Source organism: Vigna umbellata, chromosome 1, assembly GCF_029865625.1.
Source record: "Vigna umbellata cultivar VRB3 chromosome 1, Vumbellata_1.0, whole genome shotgun sequence".
NCBI lineage: Eukaryota > Viridiplantae > Streptophyta > Magnoliopsida > Fabales > Fabaceae > Vigna > Vigna umbellata.
Window position 1 is genome coordinate 42,692,320 of NC_142165.1, and position 14,378 is coordinate 42,706,697.

A 14,378-nucleotide genomic window follows, 5' to 3' on the forward strand; every position below is an offset into this window, starting at 1 on the left:
TCGTATGCTCAAAATTTACAAAATTAATGCAAGAGTTAATAAAAATCAAATTCAAGGTGGAATAAAAGTGACAAAAAGATTGAGAAAAAATGAAGTTAAAAATAACGTTATGGAGTTATATATATATATAAATTAACATAGAACTAAAGCAAACCACATTTGATTTGTATGTTTGGTTGTCGTGACTTTTTAATGAAAAATAAAAACAAACCAAGCTATAACCTTATTCGATCTGTGTCTAAAACACTCAACTTCTTGGCTGATGTGATGAATAACTTCTTCGGTCTTTGAACAAGATTAAAGTATGACCATTAGGAGGCTCCAGACTAACTTTTTTTCATATTTTTAGATGTATAGGTAGCCTCGTAAGTCTACAATTATATGTGATTAGCTATTTTGGTGGACAACTAAAACTCATTGTTACCCTTAAGATTATATTTAACTTGCATCATCATTTATCATTTTCAATTAAGTGGAAGTCTACCATATTAATGAACAATATATATTTATGATACCACATTGCTTTTAGTTTTTTTTTATATTATATATATTTAGGACAATATGAGATTGATAAATGAATATAAAATTGAAACATAATAGACAGTGTCAAATTAAAAATAAACATAACTAACTTAATTTTTGAAGAATTTATTTGTTAAAAAATATTAGATATTTGTCTTTTTTAAACCAATACGTAAATTAACATGTGCAATAATAACTTATAATTTTTGTATGACAAAGATTAAAGTCGTTAAATTTTTTTTTTCAATCATAATTATTAAAGCTTCATATTACTTTTTATAAAAGAACAAAATATTAAAAGATTAGGAAACAAATGGAAAAAATATTAATGTTTAGTAAGTTTTGATGTTTTGTTAGTAATTCTCCTTATTACCATGTAAATCATTATAACATCTAAATAAAAAGATAATGATACTTTGATAATATTTTTTTAATAATATTTTAACATTATCTATGTGTCATTATATGATTGATCTATGTTAATATTTATAATTATTATTATTGATTGTAGAATAATTTTGAACCAATTATGATATATATAAATGATATTAAAAAATTGTCAAAATATAATTATTGACGTTAAAATTTCTTTAAAAAAAAAATTATTTTGGAAGAAATAGAATAAGAGAAAGTGGAAAGTTTGATTGATTTGAAATATTACCAGACACTTTTACGATTACCACGCCTTTTTGCAATGGGAAAATGAGTTTACCTTGGAAATAATAAAATAATGAAACATGGTCTCCATGCGAGGCAATTTCGCGGTCCTAACCCAATATACAGTTAAAGTAGAATTTCAACGACAAGACAACCCTCTCTCACAAAACCAAAAAAACTCTTGCTCTGTTTTCTTCTGCCTTTACTATGAGTTCAGATTCGATTAGAGAACGAGGTGCATCTGCCGTGGTACGTTTTCCCTTTTTCTTCACTCAGTTCAAACCCTAAGTTAACCGTAAAAGTATATCTATAAACTATAAATATACTTTGTAATACTTCTGGAACTTTCTGCTCTTCTTTCCGACTTTTCTGATTCGATTTCCTTAGTATCGATTCAATCCTAACGTATGAATGTGTGATGTAGCAATTTTTGAATAAGCATTGGTTTTGTCCAATTTTTAACTGTAAAAGGAGAATGCGAAGTGAAAGTGAGATCCGTTATTTCAAACTCGATCGTCAATGTAATTGTGGATCACAAGCCTGGAAATGAGACAGGGTTTTGTTGTGTAGTTTTGGAATTTAGAAGGCATCGTGGCAATCACCTGCATCATTTAATATATTTTGCAGCATCAGAAATCGAGAAGGAAATGCAAGTTGTTGTGTGGAGAGTGTGGTCATTATTTGCTAAGTTGGTCGAAGCTTAGAAAACGAAAATGAAACTGTTTCAGAACATAAACCGCTATAACTAGATGCTTTTTATTCAATACTTGTGTTCTTTTGCACCTCTTTTGTCTTTTATTATCTAATGGAAAATGAGCAAATTGCACTAGTTGCATGATAGTGTAGAACAAGATGAAATAGGGAAAAAAGCATTGCACATTTATATGATCTATTGAACTTAAAGACCTTGTATATGTGTATGACATGTTTTTTTTTTCTCTGCGAACAGGTAGAACGGAAATTTCAATATAGACAACTTTTATTTTTGGCATACCAAAGTTTAGGCTTTTTGTTTGGTGACTTGAGCTTATCCCCTCTATATGTCTATCAAAGTATATTTTCCGGAAGACTGAAACATGTCCTGAATGAGGATGCAATATTTGGCGCATTTTCTCTCATCTTTTGGACTCTTTCGATTATTTCTTTGTTGAAGTATGCACTTATTATGTTAAGTGCAGATGATAATGGCGAAGGTAAGAGCTATTGATTTTATTATTCTGTCAGACTATCTCCTTTTTAACTCATTACTATAATTATTGTGGTAATACTAATACATTCAACTTTAACAGGTGGAGTTGTTGCTTTGTATTCACAGCTTTGCAGAAGTGCAAAATTATGTTTGCTTCCTAATCATCAAGCATCCGATGAGGAGCTTTCTACGTATCGGAAGCCTGGCTCCTCAAATGGAAGTACACCATCCTCGCCTTTGAAAAGATTCATTGAGAAACACAAGAATACAAAGATGGCTTTGCTTATTTTTGTTTTACTAGGTGCTTGCATGGCAATTTGTGTTGGTGCACTCATGCCTGCCATTTCTGGTAAGGATACAATTTTTTCTCTCTCACAAATATGTGATTGTGTCTGGTGAGAAACCTTAGCTGATTGATGTTTTATTGTTGTATTAGCTCTATTTGTACCTCTGCTGATAAGAATTCTTTTGTAGTTCTTTCATCCGTTGAAGGCTTGAAAATTGAAGCAAAGATTACAAATAAAAGTAAGTGGAAAAGATCTAATCTCAATTGACATGCTTGTTATATGACACTGGTCCCGTATTCCTTCATTAAAAAATATTATGCAAATTTTCAATCTAAACTTATGTATTTATCATTTCACAGGTATGGTGTCTTGTATTTCTTGTGTTCTACTGATTGGACTCTTTGTCATGCAACATCGGGGCTCCTACAAGGTTGCATTCGTGTTTCCTCCTGTAATCATCCTATGGCTAGTAACTATTTTCATGATTGGCATTTACAATATCATCAAGTGGAACCCAAGAGTATATCAGGCTCTTTCTCCATATTATGTATACAAGTTCTTTATGCTTACAGGAAAAGATGGTTGGACTAACCTTGGAGGAGTATTTCTATGCGTTACAGGTCTGCATCTCTTTCAAAATTAAAGTTCTGCTTAAGCCTTATTCTTGCCAAATTCGTTACGTATTTCTTGTCATCTACAGGGACTGAAGCTATGTTTGCAGACCTTGGTTACTACAGACAAACACCTGTAAGGGTATGTGTGGCCATTAAGTACTATGTTGGCTTTTGACTTCATGGTTATTTTGCAATGTTTTCTTCATAACTGACCCCTCGAATAGATACCTAAGAATGATTAATGTTACTTTACTAAATGTTTTGCAAGGGTGGTGATGATTTCCTTTAGTCAGTAATAGCATGTGTAATAAGGTGTAATATACTTTTTAGACTTTAACTTGGTGTTTGTGCCTGTTCTATGAGACAGTTGATGATATTTTGCTATGGAAGAACTATATATCAGCTAGAAAGCTACTACAAAGAAGGAATAATACAATGTAATGTGTATTGCATGTATGAATTAGTATCGTAAAAGGCAAACCTTTGTTTAAAATGATGGACATGCATAACAAGTGAAGGAGTACTGGTTTTGTTGAACTGTAGGTCCATGACATCTAGAAAGTGATTCTTGATTTGTTAACAAGTTTGACTAAAGTGGGATGTGTGAAATCAAAATTTGAGTTGATTTATCTGTTGGGGAATGCAATTCACATAATTTTCCTTCATCTGTAGTCTATTGATTCCTCATTTAAAACAGAATGGCAACTTCTTTGAAAATGACTTTTGTAACTCTTATTGTATCATTGTTACTGTGCAGGTTACATTTTGTTGTATCATTTACCCATGTCTAGTTCTTCAATACATGGGGCAGGCGGCCTTCCTTTCCAAGAATCTATCTGCAGTACCTATAAGCTTTTATGCTTCTATTCCAGGTCAGTTAATGTAAATACTAAGAATAGAATATCCCAAATCGGCCTTCTCTTGGAATTCTAGAAGATTGTGGATTGAAGTTATTTGCCTTTAGACAACTGAAAAATGAGTGACTTGGCCACTTACATTGTTTCAAATGTTTCTGAACGTTCCTAGCAGTAGTACATTGAACTGGTGATAAACTGGGGTTCTTAGAATGATCAAGTATGTTCTAATTTCTTTCTTTGTAATATGTGAAATTTGAAGTATTATCTTTTTGTTCCCTGTCATTAGTTGTCCATATGAACTTATAACAGCACTACCATTTGACCTGGTTCTTGGCCGATTTACGTGGAATATCTGAGTGATAACTCTCACAAAGTAGATTTAGACTTTAGCTTAACCCTACAAAATCAACTTGGAATATAAGATTTGTATCTACTTATATGCTATAATTTGACTGTAATGTATCAACTTGCAATATAATTTGAGTGATAACTCTCACAAAGTAGATTTAGACTTTAGCTTAACCCTACAAAAGCAACTTGCATTAGGATTTATATCTACTTATATGCTATAATTTGACTGTATTTAATTGACATAAGATTTCCCACATACCTTCCTCTCGTTGAAGACTTAACATCTTGAACGTGAGACTAGATATTTGTGTTGGTTCATTAGGTGAAGTGATAAACCTAATAAGCCTTACTATTGTTGGCTTTGATGCTATTTTAGAAAGTGGATTTAGGTGTAACTCTATCTTGTAAGGTGAAATTTGCATCTATTTATATATATTAAAATTTAGTCATATTTGAAGTAAATGTGATATCTCTAATAATGACTTTAACTTTAGAGAATTCTATTTGGGGTGGATGTTTTTCTGTGTTTTTTAATGTAGCTTGTTCTCATTGAAGCCTAAGTTTTTTTGTTACTTGAGAAAATAAAGAAAAAAGAGAACAAAATGGGATCATTTATGCAGGAAGCTTACATTAATGGTAAATAAAGCAAAATAGTCGAGTTGGTAATAATGCCTTGCCATGTGATTTTTATGAGACTGCTGTACATGTTTTCAAATCTCTAACGTGTATTTCATATATTTTTTTTCATTTTTGTAGATGTTCTCTTTTGGCCAGTATTTGTGGTGTCTGCTTTGGCAGTAATAGTTGCAAGTCAGGCTGTCATTGCTTCAACATTCTCTGTAGTCCAACAATGTCATGCATTTGAATGTTTCCCTCGGGTTAAGGCAGTACATTCCAGAAGGTGGATCCCTGGCCAGACATATATACCAGAGATAAACTGGATTCTTATGATAATCAGCTTGGCTGTGACATTTGGTTTAGAAGACAAGAACCGTATAGGATATGCTTATGGTAAGTTGGTGGATTGGAGAATTGTATTGTTAGATTAAATCACTATTAGATAATGGAACAAACGATTCCCCTATTACGCAGATTTAATAATGTGTTCTAACCTTCTGTCCTAAGTTGTCAACATGAAAGCTTCTATTTAACATTCTAACACAACTGCCACTAACCCTCAATTCCCATCATAGCTTGTCTAAAAATAATGTTATTTATAGTATGTATGATCTAGTTAATAATAGTTTGTTAGTTCCTATATATTTCTTTTATCTAATATGCTATTTATGTCAATACTATTTGATGTTAGTTGAAGATTTTAGACTTGAAAATCAGTGTGTATCATGACATTCCACTGATGTGTGTGTGTGTATCTGAAAAATGTGTATTTATATATGTAAATCTGAGTAATTGAAAATACAACTCTTAAGAAATCAAAGATAAAGAGAGGCATGTAAACATACTAGGTACAATAAAAGACCATCATTACTCAACACTCCCCTCTCTTTATAGCATATAAATTATATGCATCAAGTTTAGAGCAAGTAAGCTGAATTAGAGGTCCTCTCAAATGATTTATTCAAAATATTTGAAAGTTGATCATTGGAATTGATAAAGTAACACTCAATCTCGATATATTTAGTTCTTTCCTGAAACACAAGATTAGATGCAATGTGCACAGTTGCATGATTATGACAATTTAACTTCATTTGTTGGATTATAACTCTTGAAGTTGTTTGGTCCATCCAAGTTCAAACGTTGCTAAAGGCATAGCTTGGTATTCTACTTCTACAAGCAACATTTTGTTTCTTGCTTCAAGAAATAAGATTTTCAATAATGGATACACCATATGCAATTATAGAGAAACTGTCTGTAGGGTGAACTATCTAATCAACATCGTAGTATCTACCGAAACACAAGATTAGATGCAATGTGCACAATTGCATGATTATCACAATATAACTTCATTTGTTGGATTTTCACAAAATTTGAACTCTTGAAAATGTTTGTCCATTCAAGTTCAAATGTTGCTAAAGGCATAGCTCGATATTCTACTTCTGCAAAACGTTTTGTTTCTTGCTCCAAGCCGAGCTTTGAGCCGATCAATTTCACCATCAGGGCCGACTTTAACTGCATACACCCATCGACAACCAACCGCCTTTTTGCCTGGGGGAAGAGGCACCAGCTCCCAAGTATTACTGTGGTCAAGAGCCTGCATTTCTGCAATCATAGCTTGTCGCCATCCAGGATGATCAAGTGCTTCTTTCACATTTTGGGTATAACAATAGAGGACACTGAGGATAAAAGAGAAAAATAGGAGGGCGACAATCGATGATAGCTTAGAAAATTATAAATGGGATGAGGGTTTTGAGTGGAACGAGTACCTTTTGAGGGCAATAGGCCATGCTGAATCATTTTCACCAGGAGGCGTGGGAGGAGGTGACGAGGGAGAAGAATCTGAAGTAGGAGATTCACCATTGTCTTGGGAAGGTGAACTATCCATTGGGACCCTGTGTGGGATGATCTCAGTATGTGGAGAAACGGGTGTAGAAGGATTGTGATCAAGACTTGGAATGACAGAGACAGTGGAGTTATTTGACTCAGCCATTGGAATAGGAAGGACCTGCTGGAGGATAGAAACATCCTGAACAGATGGAGAGAAGTAAGGAGTTTGTTCAAAGAATGTGACATTGGCCGACATGTAATACTTCTGAGTTTCAGGAGAGTAACACCGATATTCTTTTTGAAGTCGAGAATAGCCTAAGAAGACACATTTGAGAGCGCGAGCGGAGAGTTTGTCTAGACCTGGAGACATGTCATGAACAAAACATACACAGCCAAACACTCGGGGAGATGTATGAAAGAGAGGAACATTAGGAAACAAAATGGAGAAAGAGACTTTATTATCAAGAGAGGAGGAGGGCATCCTATTAATAAGATAACATGTAGTTAAGATGGCATCCCCCAATGATGGACAGGAATATGGGCACCAAGCAAAAGGGTACGAGCAGTTTCAACCGAGTGTCTATTTTTGCGTTCTGCTATACCATTTTGCTGCAGTGTATGAGGACAAGTAGACTGATGTAAGATACCATGGGAACTCAAGATGGCAAAAAAGGAGGATGAGAAATACTCTTTTGCATTATCACTTCTTAATATTTTGATTACTTGACCAAATTGATTCTTGATTTCATTCAAAAAAGATGTAAAGATAGCTAACAATTCAGAACGATTTTTCATAAGATAAACCCAAATACATCTTGAATATTCATCAATAAAGGTAACAAAATATCTAAAACCAAATTAGGAGATACGACTAGGTTCCCATATATCAGAATGGATGATGGAAAAACTAGAATTACAAATTGATTGAGACCTTTTAGGAAAGGAAGATCTAACATGTTTTCCTAATTGACATGACTCACATTCTAAGGTTTGGAGACCACTAAGTTCAGGACACATCTTTTTTAATTTGGACAAATGAGGATGGCCAAGTCGATCTTGTAGCACTTTAGGATTAGGAGCAGCAACACAGGACACCCTTGGACGAGATCCAAAATGGTATAATCCGCCAGCTTCATATCCTTCTCCAATCTGTCCCCCCGAACCACGCTCCTGTATAACAAAAGATTTATGATCAAAGGTTATTGAACAATTTAACATTTTGCTCAACTGGCTTAGGGAAATTAAATTAAAAGGACAATTAGGGACAAAAAGGACTTAGTTGAGATTGAGGGAGGGAGACAAAGAAACATGGCCGACTCCTTTGGAGGAAGTTTTAGATCCATTTGCAAGGGTTATGAAATGAGGTTTTTCTCGAAAGGAAATAGATGAGAACAAAGAGGTATTACCAGAAATGTGATCAGAAGCACCTGAGTCAATTACCCATGAATTTTGACCTTCCATAGATTGAGAAACGCAGGTTGTTGATGTACTGGGAGATTGAGATTGTTGTGCCAAGCTGTTAGACTTTAACCTTAAATACTCTTGATATTCATCCTCAAAAAACATAGAAGTGGAAGTTTCCGTCTTCGAAGTGGAAGTTTCAGTCTTCGAAATATTGGCGGTTTTGGAAGGAAAACCATATAAGGAGTAGCAATTCTCTTGAGTATGACCCATCCTTTTACAGTATGTGCATTGAGGACGTCCCCGACCTCCTCGTCCTCCTCCTCTTCCTCGTGTGGCCAGATCTATCCTTTGCAGTTGGAGTGGTTAGTCAGTTCATGCAGGCTCCATGTGTTGACCATTGGAATGCTCTCATTTGCATTCTAAGGTATGTAAAGAAGGCTCCCGGGCAAGGATTGTTATATGAAGATAAAGGAAGCATTCAGGTCTCTGGGTATTGTGATGCAGATTGGGCAGGTTCACCTATTGATAGACGGTATACTACAGGATATTGTGTTTTTCTGGAGGAAACATTATTTCATGGAAAAGTAAGAAACAGAATGTAGTAGCTAGATCAACCGCGGAAGCCGAGTATAGGGCAATGGCATTACTAACATGTGAACTTATATGGGTGAAACAATTCCTTCAAGAGGTTAAATTTTGTGACATCCATACTATGAAGATGTATTGCGACAATCAAGCTGCTCTCCACATTGCATCAAATCCAGTGTTTCACGAGAGGACTAAACATATAGAAATTGATTGTCATTTTGTTCGTGAAAAGTTGTTGACTAATGAAATATGTACTGAGTTTATTGGGCCAAACGATCAACTCGCAGATGTATTGACCAAGTCATTAAGGGGTCCTCGGATTGAGTTTATTTGTTCCAAGCTTGGTACATACAATTTATATGCTCCAGATTGAGGGGGAGTGTTAGGATATTTATCCTATTTTATCATCATTATATTGTTTTAAGGGTTACCCTATTTATCATGATTATATTGTGTCTAAGATTACCTTGTTTATCATGATTATATTGTGTCTAGGGTTACCCTATTTATCATGTACTTTTGTATCAATTTATTCTTATAAATAGAAGATTGTGAGAGGGATCAATCAAGCCCTCTAGAATTATTTTACAGTTTAATTCTCAAGTGAAACAAAGGAGACATAGGAAGCATATAGATGATGATAAAAGAAAAAATTATAAGTAGGATGAGAGTTTCCAGATAACTAAATACCTTTCATGAAGGCAATAGGCCAACCAACATCATCATTAGTAGGCTTTGTGGTAGGGTTGTCTATTGGTGAAGGACATGAATCAGGTCACTCTGCAAACGATGTAGTATAAATTATTTGTATTTGTTGTTAGGTATACTAAGAGGGGACGGAACAACTGCAGGAGGACAATTTGTTGGTGAATGAGGCTGATTTTCTTTTGGAGTATATAACAAATTGAAAATAAGGGACAATTAACACTTGTTGTAGGGAGACAAGTTCTTTTGTCGAGGGAGAGAAGAAATGAGTATCTTCAAAAAAGGTAACATCAATGAACATGGAATACTTTCTTGACTTTCGAGATAGAATTTATAGCCTTTTTAAGACAAGAATATCCTAAGAAAACACAGTTAGTTGCTCTAGCAATCAACATATCCATGTTTGGGGAAGCATAATGAATAGAACATATACACCCAAAGAACCAAGGGGGAATATGGAATAGCCGCTCTCATTTGGAAAAGGGGAGTGTGGGATTTGATTGACAAGAGAAGAAGAGGACATTCTACTTATCAGAAATCATGTAGTGAGAATCACATCACTCCAATGGTGTACAAGAACATTAGCATTAAAAATTAGGATGCATGTAGTTTCCACCAAGTGTCTACATTTTCTTTTAGGTATTTGATATTGTTGAGGTGTGTGAGGACTTTGGGATTGATGTAGAATGCTATGTGAAGATAAGGATGGTAGTTTAATGAATTTTCTTTTGGCTTTATCACTTCTAAAATATTTAATAGTTTTCCCAAACTGATTCTTGATGTCATTAAAGAAAGCCACAGAAGTGAGCAAAACTCTGAACTACCTTTCATTAAGTATACCCAAGTACATCATGGATATTCTCAATAAAAGTAACAAAGTATTGGGTAAATAGTTGGTTCAATACAATAAGTATTGACATATTTTGTTTTTAGTACAATAAGAAAAAAAAATTATAGTCTTGGTACAGAAATTTTACTTTCATTTATTTGCATTCAATAATTTTATGTATGATTAAAAGAGTTGGCTAAAATAAGAGCTTCCCAATAGGTTAGGCTTTGTTGATGATCTCGCAACACAATATTCGATCCTAGAGTTAAAGTTATGCTGGTGCTACCCGTGAATAAACTTGTTTTACATTACTTATTACGTGTTATAGATGGTTCAATCATCGTGAATGAAAACACGTTGGTGTCCTGTGTAATTTTGTCATTCACCGCTGTTTTTCAACTCATGATTCTTAATAACATAATTTTTGCTTACAGGAATTGCATATCTAATTCTGGTGTTTGTGACCACATGTTTGACATCACTAGTCATCATCCTTGTATGGCATCAAAGTCCTATAATTGCTCTGGCATTTGCTCTGTTCTTTGGTTCGATAGAGATTATTTTCCTGTCATCCTATTGCACGAAAATCCCCAGAGGTGGCTGGATTCCACTTGTGCTTTCGGCGGTCTTCATGTTTGTTATGTACGTGTGGCATTATGGTTCTAGGAAAAAGTATCTACTTGACATGCATGACAAAATTTCGATGAGGTCCATCCTTGGATTAGGTCCTAGTCTTGGGATTGTTAGAGTTCCTGGAATGGGCCTTATTTACACTGAATTGGCTACTGGAGTCCCTGCCAGTTTTTCTCATTTCTTGACAAATCTGCCAGCATTCTACCAAGTGGTTGTTTTTGTTTGTGTGAAGACTGTACCGGTGCCTTGTGTGCCGCATGAAGAACGTTACCTCATTGGCCGAATTGGTCCCAAATCTTTCCGAATGTACCGTTGTATTGTTCGAAATGGCTATAAAGATGTGTATAGCCACGAAAATGATTTTGAAAATGACCTAGTGATGAGCATAGCTGAATTCATTCAATTGGAAGCAGAAGGTGCCTCTGGAAATGCAGAGGGTTCAGTGGATGGACGGATGGCAGTGGTTAGGACATCAGGGAAATTTGGGACACGATTGCTTATGTCCGAATCTCCTGCTTTTGAGGAACGCAACAATATTAATCTTCCTGGAGCTTTGACTGTCACTAGCAGTAAATCCCCGACATTGAAGAGGCTGCAGGCAATGTACGAGCAGGAGTCACCTGAACTCAACACTGGACGGCGAATTCGATTTGAGTTGCAAAATGTAATATATAAAGACCCACGTGTCAAGGAAGAACTCATGGAACTTGTAGAAGCCAAGCGCATTGGAGCAGCGTATGTAATAGGTCATTCTCACGTAAAGGCCAAGTGGAACTCATCATTTATAAAGAAGTTTGCTATCAACCTCTACTCTTTTCTGCGGAAAAATTGTCGGTCTCCTGCAGTGGGTCTAAACATTCCTCAGATTTCTCTGATTAAGGTTGGAATGAATTACCATGTGTAGCATGAATCGGTGACAATGTTTTGACTGGGGATGTAATTTATGCAAGCAAGAATACACTACTTTGGGAGATTCCACTTGAATGGGTTTCACTCAAGAATTTCCTCTTTGTGTGTTTGAAGAAATACCGGCATCAAATTGCCAACATCTTTTGATTTTGTATGGGCCTGGTGAGGTATCTAAAGTATTGAATTGGTTGACAAAGAAGTTTTGTGCAGGGTCCTATACCTGTTTGTTGTCTTATAGCCAAATTGCCCTTTGGAATCACGTCTGTCTTGTGAGTTTCGCTGTAGATTTCTGGAACATAACTTCGCATGTAACTTCTACTGCTGCCGCCCTTTTGTACTTGTACAAAAGTTTGTTCTGTTTTTTTTTTTTCGATCTTCTTAGGGAAAACAGGGAAATGAATTGTATTTAGAACGGAGCCATACCTTAACTGATAACATGTCACTTGCCCCAGCATGTCGTCCAATGACGAGCTTGATTTTGGTTCTTTGATTTATTTATCAAATTTTGCTACTGAGCTCATCTTTCTGGTTGGTTTTGCTTTGCTGCTTTTTACTTTGACTGATCAATTATATCTTATTTCCTCTAGAATTTTTGAAAAAATAAATTTCATTTACCTAATTTCTTAATGTATTTCTATACTGCTTTAGTTTTCTCTTGTCGTGGGTAACTATATCCTTATCTAGAATTATTTTGTAGCCTTTTAACGCATCCTATTTTCTTGTTTTTGGAATTCATATTTCTCGACATGTTTTTAATCAATCAATTAATGACGATTGTACCGTAATTACTCGGTAGAATCATAGAATAATTGGGTCTCGGATTATTGTATTGTATGATCTTCCTTTAGTTTCGAGTTTTCAATTAGGTTAGTCAATTTAGCTAAGCATCCTCTGCTGAGTTAATACATTTACATGATCAAATGAGAACTAATTTTAGGTTTTTTTCTTGAAAAATCATTGAAAGAAAATCCAAAAAGAAAATAAGGGTAATTGAGCGTTGAATTATGGCTCCTATAAAATTAGGATTAGGAGAATAAAAACTCTAGGAGTCCTCGTTATTAAAGTCTCCGCCTTTCAATTTCCTATAACATAAATTATATTTTCTGTTAATTTGAACTCAACGCTTTCAAAATATTTATTTTAACAAAAAAAAAATCCGGAAGCTGGTACTTCGTAATTAGTCCCTTGAACTTGATATCTGTCATGATAATATTTGTCTTCAAACGATTTTTAGAACTTATTACTATATAAGTTTATATAATATTTAGAATTTATTTCTTGACAATTTGTTATAATTAAAATTTCTTAATAAGGTTTGACCTCGCGGAAACTTTGTTAAAAACATTTGGGTTTTAAACATAATATTTTTAATGGCTTACATTCTCTGGGTGTTAGTTAATATTCTGCACTGGATTCACATTTCAATGTTGCTTAATTGTGCCAAACATTTTAATTGTTTCAATAAGATTTTGTAAACAATTGAATTGTCCCTATTATTTTTTAACGATTTACTTTACATATTTATTTAGTCTGTAATAGTAAATTTCATAGATTGAGCTGTGTTTTTCTCTTAAAACGAACACACAAACCCTTTAGAAACAACACATGCAGAGAAGATGGGAAAGCTGGTCTCATATTATAAGTCTTTTTAAGAAATTGAGTTTACAAGTTTTACTAACGTGTTTAAATGAGATAAATTGAGTTCATTAAACGAGAAATTATAAGAAGTTAATTAATTTCTTTTAGAGAGTTAACTATTTTTTAGGGAGAAATACAATTGTTGGATAAAAAAACTAGGAGGATACTTAAAATTTCAATACTCTATAAGAATTTTCATTAACTAAAATTATAGCATTTCAAACTTTATAAAAGAAGTACAAATTAAAAAAAGTCTTCGTACCACTGTTATTGTATATAGATAAAGAAAAGTGTCAATATTTATATTTTTAAATTATAAACATTTAAAAATTGACCAATGTTTATTGTTATAAAATTTAAACTTTATTTTTTAAAATACATATTTAAAAAATAAATTCTAAATACAGTTAAACTGAATTCTTCTATTCAAACCAATAATTTGGCGTCTAAAATTTTTGGATTAAATAATCGAAATCAGAAATTGGAAACTCATTTGAGTGAAGTTTTGCAAGCAGTGTGCCAACTCCTGGACCAAAAGAAATTGGGCAAAATATCTTGAAGATTGGCCCACAGAAGGCCCAGTGAGAAACTGGGCAGGAATTTTTGGAAGGCGCAGAAAAGAAGAAATGTAGTATAAAATGTGAATGATTGCTATAAACAGCAGCGACATGGTGGAGGTTCCTTTAAAGGAACCATTATTGGAAAAGAACATGTTCTGTTCTTCCAACCAGACAATAGCAGAGATGAGTG

At 34.1% G+C, this 14,378-nt stretch overlaps 1 protein-coding gene across 1 annotated transcript; it reads left to right on the top strand.

The window, feature by feature from the left end:
* The first annotated feature begins 1,288 nt into the window (after positions 1–1,288).
* Positions 1,289–12,510, top strand: LOC124834380 (potassium transporter 3-like). The gene is made up of 9 exons (XM_088103216.1): positions 1,289–1,428; positions 2,129–2,372; positions 2,469–2,717; positions 2,843–2,893; positions 3,015–3,275; positions 3,356–3,408; positions 4,027–4,141; positions 5,234–5,488; positions 10,883–12,510. The coding sequence occupies exons 1-9, from the start codon at positions 1,387–1,389 to the stop codon at positions 11,983–11,985; spliced, it is 2,373 nt and encodes a 790-aa protein (XP_087959342.1). The 5' UTR covers positions 1,289–1,386; the 3' UTR covers positions 11,986–12,510.
* The last annotated feature ends 1,868 nt before the right edge of the window (positions 12,511–14,378 follow it).

Excerpts from the sequence above, each read along its gene's own strand:
- LOC124834380 (XM_088103216.1), top strand. The coding sequence starts at position 1,387 with ATGAGTTCAGATTCGATTAGAGAACGAGGTGCATCTGCCGTG. Across the intron at positions 2,894-3,014 it reads AGCAAAGATTACAAATAAAA|GTATGGTGTCTTGTATTTCT; the intron begins GTAAGTGGAAAA and ends ATCATTTCACAG. Across the intron at positions 3,409-4,026 it reads ACAGACAAACACCTGTAAGG|GTTACATTTTGTTGTATCAT; the intron begins GTATGTGTGGCC and ends GTTACTGTGCAG.